The sequence below is a fragment of the Neopsephotus bourkii genome, unplaced genomic scaffold (assembly GCF_033783945.1).
Source record: "Neopsephotus bourkii isolate Nb327-2 ecotype Australia unplaced genomic scaffold, CSIRO-AGI_Nbou_v1 NB_1358, whole genome shotgun sequence".
Lineage (NCBI taxonomy): Eukaryota > Metazoa > Chordata > Aves > Psittaciformes > Psittacidae > Neopsephotus > Neopsephotus bourkii.
Genome location: NW_026901837.1, coordinates 4,339,709 through 4,359,663, shown reverse-complemented (window position 1 = coordinate 4,359,663; position 19,955 = coordinate 4,339,709). Strand labels below are relative to the sequence as shown.

Below are 19,955 nucleotides of genomic sequence, written 5' to 3'. Positions count from 1 at the left end.
AGCCTCACTCTTGCCCTATAGCACAGGGCACATCATTTGATTTTACAGACTCGCTGTGAGAGGCAAGGTGAAGGTTGAGACACTGGCTTACACCTTTCTGTCATCTTGTTCAACTGCTTTTAATACTGTGGTCATTTGAATGTGTTCTTCATATGACTTTTCTGGTCAAGCTACTGTGGCTGAAGTTGGGAGAAATCCTTGGGTTACTAGAAGTTCCTCAAATGTGTTGTCATTTTGATTTTTTTTATCAGGCTTTCAAGCCAGATTCTGTTGCCAGTGGTCATTCCTGTTGCTTGAGTGCTTAGTCCATTCTTTGCTAATAACTCGCCTGCTGGTGATTTTAGCTTCTCCAGTGTGATAGAAGAAAAATGGCTCAAGCATGAAGTGGTTTGATAAAATAAGCAGCAACTCTTGGGAACAAGCTTTGGAGTGAAATTACTCAGCTGGGTGTGTGGTGAAGTTTAGAGCTGAAGCATCAATGTGAAGCTATTATTAGAAGGTCTGGAGTAGAAGAATTGCAAGTGATTACATTCCCTGGAATATGCCAGAGCCAAACCTCCAGAACTAAGTAGCCTGCTCTTTTGTCAGTTGCAGAAATTACCTCTGAGAGGGAGTTCATGTGCTTTTCCCCCTCCAGGCTCAACAGGAACACTAAGTTCCAGAAATCCCATAAAAGCATCTGTTTTGCGCAATGCGATTTCCAGAACTCTAACTGGTATTTCTTTTCCAGTCTTTGAGATGGAGTTATTTTAGGATTATTGCCTATGTGAAACTGTACCATGTTCACAATAGTTGTTTCTCTTGTTTTCCAGTTTGCTGGAAAATCCTGGCATTGAAGTAAGGCAGCTGACTCTCATTTCCGGTGTGACTACAAAACTTGGAAATGGCCTCTGTATCAGGTTAGTCCAAAATGTAACTCTGTGCTAGCCACACTCCAGCTAACCCTCTATTCTCTTGCTTTGCCAAAATTCAAACAGACCTTTTTTGTTGCTTTCTTCCTGTCTTTTTAAAAACCACAAAAACACAAAGAATACATATTGGAAAGGAATACATACTGGTTTTCAGTATTCCATCTTATAGTCGCTGAGTGAAGACTAATGACAGGCATTTGTCTGCATGGCTGTACGTCTACAGTGTTTCTTCTGTTTCTTCTACTTTTTCAGGCACTTCTATGGGTCAAAGCATACCAGTTGAAATAGATGAATCCATGCCATGGTCCCCATTTCCCAAACATATCTTGGAAAAGGCTTTGCAGTCTGCTGGAGAAGATACGAAGGATGAGGAGTCCCAGAGACCATGTGTTGCTCAAACACCTGAGCCTGTGGCAAATGCATCGTGCCTCTGCAGAGCACCAGCACATCATCAGTCAGTGCCATCCACGGAGCCAGATAGCAGCTTGTGGTCCAGATACAATGATCCTGATGTCGATGGGTGTTTCTGCTCCCCCAGTGAATCAATAGCTGGAGTAGTTGCCTCCAAGATGCATCTTGTAGCTATGGACAAATCAGGCATGCAGCCAAGATCGCAGCTTTCAGCTGACACTGGACACAACTCCAGTAAATCAGAGCAAAGCTTGTCTGATGCTCCTGAGGACTCACTGGAGGAGAGCAGCCAATGGAGTTCACGGTCACAGCAACACTCAGGAAACAGACCCCCAGCAGAGCTGGGGACTGTGGACACAGGGTACAACTCCCAGTCACGAGATGTCATGGGCGTCAGGCACCTGGATCCCCCTTTACCACTGGTGTCCATGCTGAACTCCCAGGACCTTCCAGGACCACTGATCTCCAGAGTGTTTTTTGGACCTGAGCACCAGCAGTGCCCTATGTGCCAGCACTTGCCCCATCCTAATGCCTCCTCACAAGCTCATGGCCGCTTTGAGCACCGCTGCCCGGCAGAGCAGCACCCCCAGGGCCCATGTGAGTAGCACGACTCATCCCACCAGAGGTTTTCAGTTATATCATAGCTGTCATTCACCAAGCTGGTGTTTTCCTACTGTACTTAATGGCAATGCATGGCATGTAATTATTAACCTTTTTAAACATCTATTTGCAGTCCATTTTGTATTTCCAGATTTTCAGGTTATTCAGCTGGACTCTGAGGCAGAACCTCTGAGCTAGATAAAAAGCTAAAGAGGTCACAGTTGCTCATCAAATGAAGGTTAATGATTTTGCCTAGAAACTGGCCTTTGTCGGTCACACTGAACATAACCAGTCTTCTCCCTGCTGTTATTTCATATTCTAGTCATTTTCTTCCTCCTTGCATCAGTCATTCAGCAGCCTCTTATACCAACCTAATTCCTGTTGTTTTCATAGATTTACTTGCTCCTACTTGGATCTCCAAAGTTGAGAATTTCCTGCCAGGATCAGGATGGGAGGTTACCCTTGATCTCTGTAAATAGTGTCTCCCAGCATTATGACCAAATTCACCCATGTGTTTTATCTCTATGTGAAAAGAATGTGACATCCATCATCCTCTTTTTTTTTTTTCTGTTGTCAGCTGAAATGAAAGCTCATTACTTAAAATGGAGCCCTCTTAACTGCTGGTGATTGTATTACTGAATGCTGATGTGACTCTGTCAATATGGGTGTTTTGGCTCTTGGAGACTACAGTTTACAGCCTGCTATTAATTAGTATTCCTTTTCAGTCTCGGAGATTTTTATCTGTTATGAAGTGAGCTTTGAACATTTAACAGCAATATCGTTGTTTTAATATAATTTATATTCCATTAGACTCATGAGACCCCATCCCATTTTGGGCTGGCTTTGTAATGAAAAACTGTAGGCCTGTTCTGATAACCTTTTTTTTTTTATAACCCTTTTTTTAAAAAAAAACCAAAACCTGTTGACTCCACAGCATTTACATTACATCTGTTTAAGGAGTTTTGTTATTCCAGCAATGTGCTATAATTAGGTATATGAAAGAGAGAGGGTATCAGAGCCTCAGTTTTCATCACTGATCTTGGGACTTCATAAATGGGCTACAGATGGACTTTCAGCTGAACATTCGCAAAATGTCCTCTGGTTTTCTTTTTGTACCTTCTTTCAGTTCAGCTTTAAGCAGACAAAAACCTGGTTGCACAACACCCCGCAGTATTTACCTCCATTTACCTCCTCCGCCAGCAGACATTGTGAGAAGTAGGACATTTACTGAATGAGGCCATTTTGTTTTTAAGCAGGAGCTCTGAAAGGCTTTCTTTAGAAAAAAAATCACTACCGTTTCAACCATATCCAGAGGGCAAAAGAAGAAAATAAACTCAGATGGCTGGAGCAGATTTGGTCAGGACCAAGAAGCTGGCAACTGTACTCCTGTTTCTCGCATGCCTGGTACAGCGTAAATCACCTCCTGACAGCTCCTTGCATTTCAGATAATTGTTGGGCAGTGGCAACCCACAACAAAGCTCTGCAGTTTGTATGTTGCAACATGCCTCTCCCGGGGAATAGCAATTGTGCCCGTAGGCCCTAAGCTGGCTCCGGACACCTGCTATTTGAGATACAACAGCAAAACTGCTTCTAAAGTCAAAGAAATCCTTGCAGCAATGCTATATGTCCAGAGACCATTATTTCAGGTATTTATATATGAAAGCTGTTGGTGTGATCGGGCATGCACGCTTGGCCTTGCTGTGCTTCTGCACAGCAGTGGTTGCATCCATTAAAATACTGTATGATCAGATAGATCCAAAGGAAGCTGGGGAAACATTGGCCTACAAACCTGTAAACCAAACTGAATTTCCCAGAGCCCCACCACATTTCCTAGAGCTGGTTATGAGAAACCCATGAGGAGACCATATTTACTTTCAATTTTGTTCTCCCATCTTCTTTCATAGAATCCTAGAATAGTTAGGGGTGGAAACAACCTTAAGATCATCTAGTTCCAACCCACCCTGTCCTGTTGCATATAGTTAAGAGGGGAAGCAGGAAAATCTCTTAAAACAGTGTCAACAAATGTGAGTCTCAAATGTTATTACAGACTCACAATTTCATCAGGAATCTCTTTGCAGTTGTGGGGTTGGGTTATTTTAAAGTATTTGCTCCTGGAATTGGACTGTCTCATCAAAGCTTTGTTTCCTTTCCCTTTTTTTTTTTGTCCTCCCTTTTAAAAAAACAGTCTAGGCCTCATGGCTGCTAGGGAAGGGAAAGCATGACCACAGAATAACTAAAAGGATTTAAAAAACCAGGCAGGGGCTGGGGAGGGAAAAGCATTTGAGTACTGCAGCTTTCAGAGCCAGCTCATAACACCATCATCATGCAGTGCTAATAAGCCTTGCCAGGCTGGACTTTGATCTGTGCACAGCAGCTTGAGAGTGCACAGAGCTGCTGCCTAATGAAAACTGCACACAGAAAGACTGGGGAAGGGGGAAGGGGGGAGAGAAAAAAGTAGTTTTCCCCTTTTGGGGAAACAAACAGCTTACATTGCTTTCAGTTTATGCCAGCAGTTCCACTGTACGTTAGTTATTAAAGAGCATTATGTGTGTGTGGCCAACAACAGTAAGGTTTTTCAGAATTACTTGAGCAAAATTATTACTTTGGGTTTTCCCTGCAGCCTCCTGGATGGCAACAGGAGCAGCAGCAAGGCTTTAAAAGGTCACTTAGGCAGAAAATTCATACAGGGTGAAGTAACAAACCAAGAGATTATTTTTTTGCTTTTCATTTACAATAATCACAGCCTGTTTAGCTTTAGTGTTGCAAACTGATCTGTTCCAGGATTTTGCATCTGCTTTCATGAGAACGTTGGGATGATTCATTTCCACAAGTTATTGCCAAAAAGAAATTAAAAAAAAATAAAAATAACCAAAGAACACTGAGGCATGGTAAATGCAGGAACAAAGCAGCCCTGAGTGTTTAACTGTCAGTTATCCCAGCTAAGGGTGGGGATCTGAACCTTGCCAAATGGGAAATGGAAACTTCAGACTGCAAAATGTTCCTTAATCTGGCTTCTTTCAGGCCAAGATACCTGCAAATGCCTCCAAACTGCTTGGTTTCCCAAGACATGGAGGAGGACGTGCCTGGAGAGGAATAAACACAAACTGAGGGAAACTGCATTGGCTGAAATGATATTTGCTGCCTTTATTTTCTCACTCTCCCAGATGGCAGAACGCCTTACCAACATTTTGAACATGCACCGCAGCCCCTTCCTCCTGTTCCTGGACCTTGCGTGAGAATTATCCGCCCAGCCCAGCAAGTCATCCCAAATTACTCAGACCTTCATGCTGCCCAAGGCACCAGAGGCCGACCACCCCAGAGGACATGCTCCTCCCCTGGTCCACCTCGATTCCTGTAAGTATGCCCTCAGTAGGGGGGGAGCTGGGGAGAGAGGGTTGTGCACAGTGGAAGCTCCTCTGACCTGACTGTGTGTTTTCAACCAATAATTCTGAAGCCTTGTAATGTTAGTGTGCAGGGGCACATGCAAGACGCTGGGTAGTTTTCTTTATTTGCTGTTTTACACCCAACAGGGTCCTGACCTTACCCTAGAGAACTTCAAAGCCAGATACCTGATATGTTATTACAGCGCACCCTGAAATGCATGCGTTAAGGAAGATAAATGCTGAAAGGTTAAAGGGATGAGGGGTTGAAAAATATCTCAGTTGAAACCTTAGAGCTATCCTGCCTGAGAGCAAAGGTCAACTCAGTGGCTCACTGCAGTCTCGAGCTTTACGCTGTACCAGCCTGGGACGCCTCAGTTATTGGCATCCAGTGATTTTGTTCTTATCTCCTCTGCAGTGCAGAGAAAAAAGGGAGAAAATCCCATCTGTTGCTGATATATCTCTACATTGCTGTTTGCAGCTTTTTCCATGATTTTTCATGTAGTAGTAAACCATCACAAGGCTAGCACTTTGTATCCAGGGCTTTTTACTGCTTCTCAAATATTAATTTACCAGGCCTTATATCTCCCTCCTTGTAAGTATGTCATTAACAAATGGAACATACTATCCAAGCAGAGTTTACTCCAGACTCAGCTATCTAAAGACAAATTGAAGCGTCAGGTATTGAGGACATCTGGAATCAGACTGGTTTTATTTAAGTGCCACATTACCTTTACAGGTGCTAAACTTACAGGCATCTGTGTTTGAAAATGTGCACTTAACATAACACGGGCAGAAAACTGGGAGAATTGGTGGGACGGTTGGTGACTGAAATATCACACTGTTCTGCCTGTGAAAAGTTAGCGGCTGTGACAGAATAGTGACAGCAAGATAGTGCAGTACCTGCAGGCAATCGAGCTTGTATGAAATGTAAAAATATTAAGGAATAGTGGGTACCCTTTGCAGTAGTAAAACTTAAAAACAGGCTCCTAATTTTTGGCACATTTGTTGGATAAGGTGAACTTTTGGGAAGATCTGTAAATCAGGCACATGATAGTTTTTTGTGGCCATCGATGGGGTATGTGTTGCTTTTCTTGGTACTTTCTTCTGCTAAAAAAAATCCAGAACGTGCGGGGTCTGTCCTGCGGCTGCCTGCGTGGTGTTTGCATTCTGATTCCAGGAATGGCAGTTATATGTTCATAGTATTTGCCTATAGAGTATTTTGTAACAGAAAACATCTGTACCAAAATGAATAAACCAAATCTTAATGTGACAACAGAAAACATGCTGTGACCAGCTTGTCATCATTCATTTAAGGAAGGCAAAGAGAAAAAAGAGAGTGGGCTTGATTGACTAAACATCACTGCTCTGTGGGGAAAAGCTGTCAGAGAAACCTAGCACTTGTCCAACAGATTCAACCCAGCAGAATCAAAGCACACCTCGCATAAAAATCTCAATAGATTCCCCTTCCTGACTTAAACTGTGAAGCCAAAGTGCAGTAGAACAAGAACTGATAATGTTCCTAAAGTCCCCTTTTTCTCTTCTTGCTACAATGGGGAAGATGTTAGGCAACATAATTGCAAGTCTGGAGCGCAGATCCCTGCCATGAGAAACCCTTGTGTCTGCTGTTGCTGCTCAGGAAATTAACTTTGTTCCCTCTAGTAAACTTGGAATTTTGTCTAAAACTGGAGACCCTCCAACCTATGCCAGTGTTCAAGGTGGAGTGCCCTTGGACCTTCTTTTTCCCAGTTCCCACCTTGCACTGTGCCTCCTTGTGCTGCACAGGGCATCCTGAGAGCCTCAGAGGTGCCATGAAGAACCCTTTAGATATGGGAAGAGGTTACACAAGTGCCTCTCTGCTCCCATGCATGCATAACCATATCCATGATACAGCATATATTTTTCACTCAGAAACAGCCTTTGCTTTTGCTAATTGCAAACTGAACAGCTTTCAGCTGTGAGGTGCACTTACTTCCTGTGGCAAATGTTGCTTCTGCAGTAAACTGCTTCTTGTGGTAGACTGTCACCAAGGTATCCGTTCAGAAGATGCTGTAATAACTAAGTAGAAATGCCAAGCAAAGCATTTCTGCAAGAACTTTTCCTAGCTGATGTGCAGATATAAAGTTTTTAGTGTGTTATTAAAAGACAAAAAAAACATTTTGCCTGAAAAGGAATACTCTTAAGTCCTCACTTGCTTTTCTTTCTAGAAACCAGCTATACAACCAGCTACCTAATGGCCAGCTGCCCCCCAAGGCATGTGGCTCAGATGAAGCATGTTGTTGTCCTTGTGACAATTTGCCATCTCCAGCTGCCGTCCCAAGACCTCTCAGTAACCCTGCAGCCAAGGGAACCCTGAGAACCAGCAATTTGCCGGAGGAGTTGCGTAAGTGGTTAGCAAATTTGTTCTGTGCAAGATTTTACAGCACACTCTGCAAGCTTTAGGTGGGAAAGCTCCGGGGGGGAAGAGAGGGGGAATGACATTAAGACACAAAGACAACAGAAAAGAAAACACTGAGTGTCATCGCATCTGTAGGGTGTGAGTGTTTGGGTTTGGAGGGATGGAATTATCTTCTTCAGTCCTGAAAACATAATTCTCATTAATTGCTTGTTATTTTGTTTACAAAAAATAAATACCATTTAGATTGCTTTCATGACTTCTTGCTAAACAGGATGTCCCTTTGAGGCAGGAGGCACTGAAGTTTACAGTAAAGGACTAATAACAAACAAAGCCTTAGGGATAAAGTGTTTCAGCCTGTCCCAAACCAGACAAAGTTGTTGAGTCTCGACCTCATTTCCTCCCTGACCTGGTGACTAGAGAGAGCTTTGGGCAAGGAGCCCAACACTGAGGGCTGAGGACAGCACAGGCACTGGCTTTCTTCCCCTGGCATCAGCCCCTGAAGAGCTTTCACCCTTCAACTCCTATGGGAAAGTCAGGTTTCAGAAAACTGCCGTTGTTCTTAATGCCCTGCTGTCCAGCAGATGCCATTGCTAAGAGCCCTCTACATCTCTCCTGAGGTTTTGATTTTTTTTATCCTTCATTTTTTGCATCATCTCTCCAATCCAGAGAGTTGCATCTCTCTGGCCTGTAGGAGTGAGTTATGACACCAGACAACACTCTTGGATAGACCCTACTTTATCAGTGTGTCCTAGATGCAGGAATTACTGGATAAAATTGTGTCATTTGTGATACAGACACAGCTGCATTAGATTAGCCAGCTGGTTTACCCTGACTGCAGGTCTATGATTCCTTAGTTAGTAAGAAAACCTCCACAATGGTAAGGCCAGCTGAAGACGTTGCTATCTTCAGCCATCCATCCTGCCTGCACAGGGGGTACAGCATGCATAAGGGCTTCTCCGGCTGTCAGTCAGATCTGTGAGGTCTGGGGGAAAGCTGTGCTGGTTGCAGACGGTGTGGGTGACATGAGCTGTAGATGAGGACTCAACCTCACATATGCCAACAGGCTGGGGAAGAAGCAGCTCTGGTAGAGAGCAGGGTGAGCAACAGAGTGATGGTACCCTCTGCAGCTTCCACAAGGGTGCTTGCCAGCAGTAAGGCAGTAGGAGCTTAAATCTAGAGCAAGGTTTCTGTACAGTGGGTTGAGTTCAACACCAAGCCACTGCGCTGTTCCCATCCATTTTGTAAATCTGAAGAGACATAGGTGGGCAGAACGTGCAGTGCAGTGGAAGGGGAGGGCTCTGAAAGTCACCATTCAAATGTTGTATTTTAATGCCTTGCATATTCCTGTGGATCCTTTCTCCTAGGCAAGGTCTTTATAACCTATTCAGTGGACGCAGCAGTGGAGGTTATGAAATTCGTGAACTTCCTGCTTGTAAATGGATTTCAAACTGCTGTAAGTATTCGTTCTGGAGAAAATGACTTTCAGCCAGGAGAGGAAAGGGACATTTTGTAAAAAGCAGAGGTGATACACTGTCCACTTAAACGTGTTTCTGTTTATCATTTGGTAGGTTAAACAAGGTACAAATAGATGAATTAGCCCAGACTTTAAACGTTTAAACTTAAATGATTTGCCTTTTCATTTTCTCATGTTTTAACTGAATTTTCATGCCTTTAAATGTGCTTTAATAATGACCCTAGAAAATTTTATTTAGTGACACCAGATACCAGATGGGCAATAGTATGAAGTTTTGTGAGCTATTCCATTAACACTGTCTCATATTTGATCTGTAATATCAATATTAAAAAGGTCAGTTTTCACGTTCGTCCAATCCCAGCTTTTTTTCTGTGGTGCTGTTACATCGCTGGTTCTTCAGATGTGAATACCTTTCTGCTAAAAATGATCTAAAATCAATGTATTTCACAGAGCTTAATGAAACAGCCTGTCTCATGGTTTCATTTGCTTTGTTATACTTTTAAAAGGGATTCTAAATTCACTGGCCTGAAAAGGTCTGTGTCCAACTCTAATTCCATAAGCCATCCAGATTTTCATTTAATTTCTCATGAGCTTGCTTCATCATAATGGCCCTCTCTAAGGGAACCATCCACAGAGGCTCTAGGATTTGACGTTCATCAAAATCTTGATTCATATTTTCTTATTTCAAGTGCATATGCTATCTGACCTCTCAACCTTCACTCTGGCTTCAATTCAGGAAAGCATTTAAGCAAGTGTCTATCATTAAACTGAATGAGACTTGGTGGGAGGCTTTACACAAGCTTATTTATTTTCATAAATCAAAGATTTTTTTCCAGAGACTGTAATTGTACTTCTCTCCGGCAGTTCTGTACTATGACCAATTCATAAGAAAGCTCTGGACACCACAGAGGTATGGAATAGAAGGCTCATTAATAGCACCTTTGCTGGACAGGCAATTCTTGGAGCCTGCTGCAGAGTAATAAATACAGCAAAATGGCCCCAAAGCAGGGAAACAAAAGGGGGAAAAGACTTGCGAGCATAACATGACTTTTTATCAAAAGGTTGGAGAAGTTAATACTTACTGCATTGGTCACAGTCATTGATTCCCAGTTCCTGGGAAGTGAGTGGCATTGGTTGCATTCAATCCTATGAAGTCCTCTGCCTCTGCTGTTGATGAAATCTGGGTTATCCGTATCAGTGACCTGCCTGAGTTCCCACTACACACCCTGAAAGTTTAGTTCAGTATGAATCTAAGACGTGACACCCAATATATACCATAGCAGCCAGAAAACAGTGGACATTTGCAGCTGTACAGATAGAGAATGTGGACAACTATCCACCTTTGTGAGGTGTTTAGAGAGGTAAAAAAGCCATTTTGCAAGCATCACATATCTGACATTCACCAGCAGTGATTGTTTCTTGTTCTGTTGAGCAAAAAATGCCTGGGAGTTGGGAGTCGGCAAGGCAAGGTGCCTGGTTAAATGTCTGGCTCACTAGGAGCCCAGTGGTGTGCCTGCAGCATCTCCCCTCCACCTGCCTACAGTGCCCATCCAGTTCGACTCTGGGCTTCTGGGAAAGGGGAGTAGTTATGTTTGTACGTGTTTCTTTGCTTAGGGAATTGGGCATGCAGTTAGAAGCTAGGGAAAAGAGTAGGTGCCTTTTCAGTGCCACCAAATGAGGAGGAAAGGTGAAAGGATGCTCATCACAGACTTTCATTCTCTTGCAGATTGATATATTTGAGGACACAGTACGAGGTATTGACATCATTAAGTGGATGGAGCGGTACCTAGGTGATGTATGTAAAGGCAATTTAACCTTGTTCATGGCAGAGGTGACCTGAGGAAAATGGTCGAATTATTCTAATAGCACTAGGAGCAGAATCAAAATGCAAGACCCTACTATCATCTTCCCTGCCCCTATAGAAATGGCAGAGGCCTTGCAGAGAGAGCGCAGACAAATCTCCTTCACTTATGTATCTTATGGTCCCAAAACTCGCTCTTTAAGAAATGAAGTGCTAGTTCTGGCATTCCTGCCAAATTCCAGTGCTGGCTGTTACATTCAGCCTGAAGTTGCCAGTGGAAAAGTTGTTTCTCCATCTCATTTTTAAGTAGTGGGGTTTATCTATGCTTGGTTAAAATGATTATCTGTATTTCATCCCGGGCTGCATAGTAGTGGCTAGTGTTCATCCTGCTTCTCACCTGTAGCTTTTACGTTGCTGTCTAAAATACTGAAGGGTTCTTCTGGATAAGCCATGCTGTATGCAAACTGAAATTGGTATTCTGTTAGTCAAATGATAAATTTCCTCTCATCACTTTGTATCTATCCAAGCAGTAAAATAGAGATTTATGTTGCTGCCAATGGAGTCCCCTGCAGCCGCATCTTTCTTTGAAGTTCAACTAAGCAGTGAGCGCACATCTCCTTTAGGAGCAAGCCAAGTGGTCCCATTATTCCAGCACAGTTAGACACAAACTGTCAATTATGTCCCTCGACACATGCCATCATGGAGTGGTTTCAGTTCATTTGTGCTTTGCTGGGTACCCACTGGGACTCTGACTCACTCTGGGCTTATTTCCATGGTTTGGGAGCAGGATGACAAAGTGGTGGGCTCTCCCCAACCTGAGCAAGGAAGCCTCACCACCTGAGACAGCACTACACAGGTTTCCAAAAGGTGTCCAGCAAGACACTTCAGCTCAGGTGCTCTACCGTGCAGAACCAGCTTGGGGCCTCTGCTGTGGCAATGCAGTCAGGCCTTTTGAGGCTTTCATCAGGACAAATTAGGCTTGGGTTTACCATGTGTAATGGAGGCACTGAAACTAGAAGCCAGGGTGAATTTGCTTTTGCCAAGATCATTACCATTTAAAATACAAACTGGCAGATCTCCTTTGGGACTCCTCCACAGTCAGTAGGAGGGCCCAGTGTGTGCAGAGAGTGATTCCCTTCCTCCACATGAGAATACTTCTCTGGCTGCCCACCCCAGAAATGTTTGTTTTGCTCCGTTGACTGTGGAGGCAGTTTCTAACTTTAAAACCCTTAAATGCGTGAGGAAGGAGGGACTGCTTGGACACAAGCGGGGGGATGTGTGCAGCTGGGCATGTCTCTGCAAACCCTCAACATCTGTAAGCGCTTACATGCATGTCAGGCGCAAGCAAAAGTAATTCTGGAGTATGTTAAGTTGGTGTAAGGGATAATGGCTCCTTAGTGTATTTGACCCTGTGGTGAGGCAAATTCCCTTGATACTGCACAGAAGGAAAGAGTTAATTAGGTGCCGAGCTGACTATGAGCCACAGACTTGGAAGCCTTACACAGCCTGATGTGGCAGGGATGAAAGACAGGCCCTAGGTAAACACAAGCAGGAGGCTTTCATCTGCTGAGCCTCTTCACTGGCTCACCATTAAGGAGGAGAGGCATTTCCCAGAGATGAAGGATGAATCCTCTGAGGAAACCTGAGCTCAGTGGGGGCCTGGGATGAAACAGGATCTGGGCTGTCCCAGCACGGCAAGGAGCATTGCCTTCAGCCCACTGCAGCAAGGTGGGACAAAGCTGCTAGGTACCCCTAAACGTGCCCACATCTGCCACTGCAGTGTCCACCACGAATATCAGCAAGAACAGTTGCCATTTCTGTTGCTGAGAGCCCTAGAGGTATCTTCCATAAGCAACTGCCTTTAGTGTCTTTATACATAAAAAGCTGTAGATGGTTAAATAGATGCACTTTTACATAGCTGAAAAGATGCACTTTTACAACATAAGCTGTTGGAAAACATTTAGGGCTGAATATGAAGATAAAACTTTTCTGTGTATGCACATAGACGCTCTACACTGATAAAAAGTAGCTTTTTATGACAGGGATTCCAACTGTAAACTGGTAGCTGCTAATATATCTCTTGACATTTAGATTTTCTATATTATGAGATCTTGAGAAATAATGAGGAGAATGAGTGCACAAGTTCTCCTCTATTTCCTGCCAGAATGAATGAGATCCTCTTATGTTTGCCAAGAACATAAAGATCACTTAAAACACAAACTGGCAGATTTCCGATCTGCCTCTACCAAACACACTGCATTTCCCAATTTCATAAAAGTGCTTTTTTCCCTAACAGAAGACGGTGATGATAATCATAGCAATCAGTCCAAAATACAAACAGGATGTGGAAGGGGCTGAATCCCAGCTGGACAAGGATGAACACGGCTTACATACTAAGTACATCCACAGGATGGTAAGCGAGGACATGCATTTGCTGTTTTACAAAGACTGTCTCTTCTTCTCAAAAGACAAATCTGTCTCCAAATGGCAGGTTCTTTGCTTTGTTTTCCCTAATCCCCATAGTTAAACGCCCCCTTTGGAATTCATTAATCCTCCCTCTCATCAGCTCCGTATGCTCATTAACATCTGCTAAGAGGTTCAAGGAAGAAAAATCCTATTAAACATGCTCATCTTATTTCTCAATATTCTTTATTGTTCAATGATTTTTTTCCCTCCTTTACCTTCTTGAACCCTTGTTGCCCTGTCCTATATAGCTCTGAACACAATCTTATCTAACAGTACCTGACCTCCCCTCCTATAAACCAGGCCCTGTTGCTTTGGTCATCCTGTAACTGAGGTCTGTTTTCTGGCAGCAGTAAAGCTGACTGAAAGGTGGAATTGAAAAGCAAAGGCCAGAGCTGCAAAGGAAAGCTCCTGGGTGGTGCAGATTGACAGGGGGTCAAAGAGGCTCATCTCTGCAGTCTGTCACAGGATGGACACTTAGCCCAGAAGTGCCCACAGAGCCATGAAACTCACGTTTCCTCCCTCAGTTTGCAGTTTCCTGTCCTTCTTACCCTGTTACCCAGTTTATATGTTACTCAGATTCCCCAGTTTGATTCTGCAGTCAAATTTCTCAGAAGCTGTCACCAGCAGATGAGCCTGCAGCAGTACTTTTGCTGTCCTTACAACTGGGATGCCTGTGTATGGGAACATGGGGAACAGGCTATCCCAGCTCAGACATGGAGCTAGGACATGGGGGACAGACTAGGTCCCAGTTTGGACACAGCCAGTGTTCAGCGGAAATCTTCCACCTTGCTGGAGACTGAACAAGGGCCTTAGTCAAGTCAGGCGTCACTGGTTCTGGATGGATTTCATGGGATTGCAACTGCAGCTATATCCACAATTATTTCACACTGCAGAACTAAATGCTCAAGTAATGTTGACAGATCTTTCCTGTATCTTTTCTGTAGTAATGAAGAATCAGATTAAGTGGCCAAACAAAACGATACCGAATCCACCAGCAATAGATCAAATCACTTAACAGAAGAGCAGTTTAAGTAAGCAACAAATGTTTTTATGCATAGGATTCAGATGCATGCAAAGAAAAATTAATGTGTCATTACAATAAATCTGGCAATTTGTTCTATTCTAGATGCAGATCGAGTTTATACAACAAGGAAGCATGAACTTCAGATTCATCCCTGTGCTTTTTCCACATGCCAGAAAGGTAACACTTATACGTGCATATATACTTGTCACATAATTAAGCACATATTATTTTGATCACAGTGCACCAGATGAAATCTTAAAACCCAAACCCTCAATTTCTTGGTTCTTAATATCCCACTAGTAATATTCCAAAGCTACACTTTACATTAAAAGTTTAAAGTTTTATGCACATACAAATAAAAAACATTTCATCCGCAATATAAATCAGTGCATAAATGTATTTCTGATGATAAGTGTACAACTAAAACTGAAATTGTCTTTAGCATTGAAAGAATGTACATGCAGGGAGACAGTCTACCCAGCAAACATGCTTTTTATATTAACCCTTTTATAATTCTGTCCAGATGTAATGCCGATGAGTGAGGTGGGAGAGATTTATGACTGATGTGAAGTGAGGATCTGGGAGAGGCTGGGTTGAGAATATAAAAATAAAGAGGATAATAAATACTAAAGTACTAGTCTGTTGCTTGAACTTTGATGGGCCCTTCGAAGGCAAACTGTAAGGTTTTTTAGGACTTGCAATTTCATCTGCCCTCCTTACTGGTTTTGAAGATTCATTTGAGAATAAGTAATGCAACAGATTCCTGTCTCTTCTGCCTCACTCTGAGAGAATCTCTTGGATTGTTTTCAAGTTAAACAGCTTCAGTTATAGTTGAGAGATTGCATTCTTCCCCAGACACAGAATGGCTATATTGTACTCATGTTCACTTTTCACTGCTAAATGCTGTGTGCACTGTTGGTAGCTGTCATGTTACCCCCAGGTACAGGTGCATTTTGAAAAAGTATGGAAAGTTCCTTACATTTCTTTGGGTGCCCAAACTTTGGAATGTGAGCCAAAATTTAGAAACTGTTATTAGTGATTGTAGAGCTGTGCCATCCCACTGCACTTGTGGATTTTAGTGGAACAAAGTTCTTTATTTAGGCACAACTTGATACATGCTCAGAAATTTCAAAACATGTCCCTGCGTCTGTAAAAAAAGTGAGGTCCCTTGGAATGAATGGTACCTCTGCTATTTCATGTCATTCAGCTCCCTGCCTGAATGATCTCAATCCGATACTTGCCTTAAGTGTGAAAAGCTGAGAGGCTGCCCTGGTGGGAGCTGGGCAGACCAAAGGCAGGGAATCAGGCAGCATTTTCAGTTATGCTTTGCAGCTTGATCCAGGGGGAGAAAGACAGGACTGCTGCTAACCTTGGGGCCCCCCAAGCACCTGCCACACAATCAGCCCATGTAACTTGTAGCCATTTGGCACCATAGGGTTGCAGAGAGAGGTGGCCCAGGAGGGTCTGTAGCTGCCCCTGGGGTTTGAACAACAAACCTGCATTAATTTTGGCTGAACTTCATATATCACAAGACTATTTAGCATATAGGGGCGGTTCTCTCAGACAATGAGCTATAAGGGATTTCCAGGGTTGGTTTATTCAGTTGCTCCTATCAAAACATCAGTCTCCACGCAGCCTTCTTGCCCATCCTTTGTAAGTCCACATCACCCTTCAGTTTTTCAGGACGTGACTTTCTTATCTAAATTATGCAGGTTGTCATTTTCTATTGCCGTTGAGCTTTGCTCTCTTTCCTCACACATTTCTTTGGTACATCATCTAACTTCATCTAACTAGGTAATGATGAATATAACTGAGGACATGGTGGGTAGAAGGAGAGCACCAGACTATGAGCAAGTTGCAGTAGTGAAGCCTGTAGGCAGTCAGAGGAAAGTGAGGCACCTGAAAAATGCCACATATAGATACAATTAGATGATGTTGGCAGACAAACTACTTTCATTTTGTCTTTTTTTACATTGTTCGTTACATATTCAAGTACTGCTGTAGCTAGTAGTGGAAAAGAGCAGGAAAGCAAGGTCGGGAAGGTTACATCTTGGGATATGGCTATTAGATGACAATCTCATATGAAGCACATCATAAAGCACTGCTGGTATGTGAAAATTAGTCAGCCTTCAACAAGAAGGGAACTGTGTGATCCAAAGAGTGTTCATTAGGAAACTGAATAATGAGGGGGAAAAGCACAACACACAGTTAAGGTGGAATTGGCATTTCCAGCTTCCCATCATACACTACTAAAGGAAACGTGGGTCTTGCTGGTTCAAGGCTTGCATCGAACCAGTCCTCAGAAATGTGTCCTCCTGATCTGGTCACCCAGTGACCAAAGCATTAAGTTGTGACTTCCTTAACATGGAGGCTCCCTTTGTCAGAAGTGAGGCAGCTGGACAGATGAGGTGAGCAGGGTTAGTCCCAGGGAAGCCAGGGGAGCTCAAAACATGCTGCGCCAACATGTCCCTGCATGCACAGCCCTGCCCTCTGCACTAAAACGCTCTGCCTTCTTCCTACCAGTTTGATCCTCAGAGTCATCAAATACTCTCTCTGTGGCATAGAGGGAATTTCCTTATGGCTTACAGATACACAGCCAAATAGAAGTAATATTAGGGTGGTAAGCATTTTCCCCTTGCTCCCACCTGCAATGACAGCCAGTGTCACTTGGCAAGGACACTTTGCTCTCCTTGTGGATCAAAATAGCAGCTATAGTTACCCCTTTACCCCTACACACCTCCCTCAAGTTAAAATTATTGCCAGAGATGATTAACGTGCAGGTGCTTTTTGCACTGAGTTCATTATGGAAGATATTAAATGCAATTGGCCGCAGGAGGTGTTCTGGAAGAAAGACATAGAGCCTTCTCTGGATGTATAGTGCCTCTCTCATTATATCCTCACTTGCTGGTTTCTTACCTGCTACACATTTCTCACACTAATTTCCATTTTTTCAAGCTGAACTAATGATTTCCCATGTGGATCTGTATCAAATGCTTTACTGAAGTCCAGACCGACTATGTCTACTGCATTTCCTTCCTCACAAAAAATGTAGTTTCTTATCAAAGACAGAGAGAAGGCTCATTTGCTGTATTTAATTGCATTTCCTTATGTAGCTTTTAACAAGATTTAGTAAAGAAACAAATTTTACATAGTAAGAGTGTGCACATGCATGCAAATGCGGTTATCTTTCTTTCTCACAGAAACATTTGAATCTCTTGGCCAACTTCAAACAGTTTTGTGAAAGGAGTAAAGATCGCAAAGATTAAAATCCATTCCTATGCAAAACCAGACTTGCAGGTGGAGGCAAGAGACCTTACTTGTGCTGCTACCAAAGGGAGCGCCGCAGGATCTTACCCTTGTTGGGCAGTGAGGTGTCCACCTGAAGGAGCGACATTTTAAAACCTCCACTTTGGGGAGACCCTTGACCAAAGCTTATACTTTCTCAGCCACTGGAGAAAGAGAGGAGGGCCAGGCTTGATAGATACTTCTGCCTCTCACCAAGCTGCTGGTTCAGAGGCCTAGGTGGGGTCAGAGTAATGGCTGTGTAGGTGCCTGGGTGTCCTACCTCCTTCTTCTTTATATAAATCCTATCGATCTAACAAAGTAGTTGCATCAATGAACAGTAACCACTCCCTGGGCAGTGGAAACGACGCAGTCTCGTTCCTACAGCTATACAGGCCAAGGAAGAGACAGCCAATTTGAGAAGCATGAAGCTTGGTAATGAAGTATTTGGTCTGCAGTTAGGTTGTTTGCTGGCAGGCTGGACGTGTGCTGCCCATGCCAGGGCATCGCCTGGCAAGGTGCCACAGACACAGTGCATGCCAGCAGCTTTTTGCTTGGTCCTCTTGAAGCTAGCTCTACTGGCTTGACAGGGACTGTGCTGCTCCTAACAGGGGCTACCTTGGGAAAATACTGTCCTGCTGAGTAAAGAGGACCAGGGAGCAAGTGCTGGATGTCTTGGCTGCTCATGTTGCTTATATCCTGTCTCCCTTTGGCTTCTGTTCTGGTGTCTCCAACACAGCTCTCCAAAAAGAAATCTCCATAGTGGTCATGAGCTGGTTTTGGTCAAGGATCAGTCTTTGACCCTATTTTAATTAGTGGTATGATAATGGCCTTTTCACCCCACACATTCACACTGTCTGTATGCAAATCACCCAAGGCTGTGGAGGAGACATGAGAACATGAGGTCAGAGCAGGGTCCTATCCACCAGCCCACTATCACTGTCCAGGGCCATGGTGGTCCCAGCTTCATTACGTTAATGAGCATTAGCCAGCCCCTGAAAGGGGGCATCTTCCCCAGGATGCAGAGTGGGGAGGGTTTGATTCTGCTCAGCTGGAGATGCATTAGACTCTCCTCAAGCTCAGCATCGGCCTCAACCTCCTGCTCAGGAGATGGCCAGAGGACACCACACTTGGTGAAGCAAAGTGCAAGGAGAGGGGGTGAAGACTGCCAGGATGGCAAATGCTCCTGGGGTCCTGCTCAAGGTTGAACATGTTGTGTGGATCTTTCAGCAGCTACTAAGGTGGCAGCCTTTCCTTGGTAGGGGCACTGAGATGTCTGCCTTCTTTTCTCAATGTTTATTTTCACAAGCCTTTAGATGCTTGTCATTGAGATCAGACTCCCTTTGAAATGTAGTGAAATTAGCCAATGTGATGGCAGAAAAGAAAGAGAGACAAGCAAGCTGTGAGATCACACAAGGTTCATTCATCTAGGAACCTAAATACAACTCTGAAGCCAAATTAGAATTTCTTGTTGTTACGGGAAGTGCCTGGAACAGACAAAATGAAATCTTGCTTGGCAGGGTCTGATGGAATCTGCAAGGTTCTGGTACAGATTCAGGAGGATTTATGGGATTTCATGCCTTTTTTTTTTTCACTTGTTTTTCAGGAACACGTGCCTACCTGGCTGCAGAACACTCACATTTATAACTGGCCGAAGAATAAGAAGAACATCCTTTTGCGGTTACTGAGGGAGGAGGAATACATTGCTCCTCCGATAGGACCTTTACCAACACTCCAGGTTGTACCGTTATGAACACTATTGCTTAAAGTGCACGACAAGCAGTTGTTAAAGGGTTGTTCTTGGCAGGGAGCCAGTGCTCTTCCAGATGGCTCTTTCTGATGACAGAAGACACTCTTTCTGCTAAAGGGATTGGTTGTTTTGGGTAACTCAGGCTCGGCTTGTTCTCTACCATGATCAACATCTATTTCTGAAGCTGATGGGGCAGAACTCTCTTCTCTAGAGTTTTAAGAGCTGAACATGGAAAGAATGCCCAGTTTTATTTTAACATCTGTTTTTAACATTTTCCTTTATTAGTCGATATAGCAAACAAATACCAGAAATAATGTTGCAATAAGTGTAAAATAAAAATTACATCCTTCTCTTTGCTCAGGGTTTCTTTAAAGATATTCCTGTCTTGTATAGCATTATTGAACAGTTAATTTGTACATACACTATTAAATATATTTGCCTTTTGCAAGGCAACCTTA

At 43.5% G+C, this 19,955-nt stretch overlaps 1 protein-coding gene and 1 long non-coding RNA gene across 5 annotated transcripts in view; one reads left to right on the top strand and one right to left on the bottom strand.

Moving 5' to 3' along the window:
- Nucleotides 1-5,243, bottom strand: part of LOC133219488 (uncharacterized) — a 20,534-nt gene extending 15,291 nt beyond the window's left edge. Inside the window, exons 1-2 of the long non-coding RNA XR_009727453.1 lie at nucleotides 5,104-5,243; nucleotides 4,954-5,005 (exon numbers count right to left, since the gene is read on the bottom strand). This is a non-coding gene — a long non-coding RNA (uncharacterized LOC133219488). The remainder of the gene's footprint in view (nucleotides 1-4,953; nucleotides 5,006-5,103) is intronic.
- TRAF3IP2 (TRAF3 interacting protein 2) overlaps nucleotides 1-19,955 on the top strand; it is a 27,036-nt gene extending 7,081 nt beyond the window's left edge. For 3 of the 4 annotated variants that reach the window (XM_061366823.1, XM_061366824.1, XM_061366825.1), the window contains 9 exons: nucleotides 813-899; nucleotides 1,164-1,919; nucleotides 5,087-5,276; nucleotides 7,510-7,685; nucleotides 9,065-9,153; nucleotides 10,901-10,969; nucleotides 13,272-13,388; nucleotides 14,568-14,642; nucleotides 19,354-19,955. In XM_061366823.1, coding sequence (XP_061222807.1) covers nucleotides 884-899; nucleotides 1,164-1,919; nucleotides 5,087-5,276; nucleotides 7,510-7,685; nucleotides 9,065-9,153; nucleotides 10,901-10,969; nucleotides 13,272-13,388; nucleotides 14,568-14,642; nucleotides 19,354-19,500 — 1,635 coding nt within the window. In that variant the 5' untranslated portion in view covers nucleotides 813-883 and the 3' untranslated portion in view covers nucleotides 19,501-19,955. Of the gene's footprint in view, nucleotides 1-812; nucleotides 900-1,163; nucleotides 1,920-5,086; nucleotides 5,277-7,509; nucleotides 7,686-9,064; nucleotides 9,154-10,900; nucleotides 10,970-13,271; nucleotides 13,389-14,385; nucleotides 14,473-14,567; nucleotides 14,643-19,353 lie in introns of all 4 variants that reach the window. The other variant, XR_009727452.1, reaches the window with a different exon arrangement.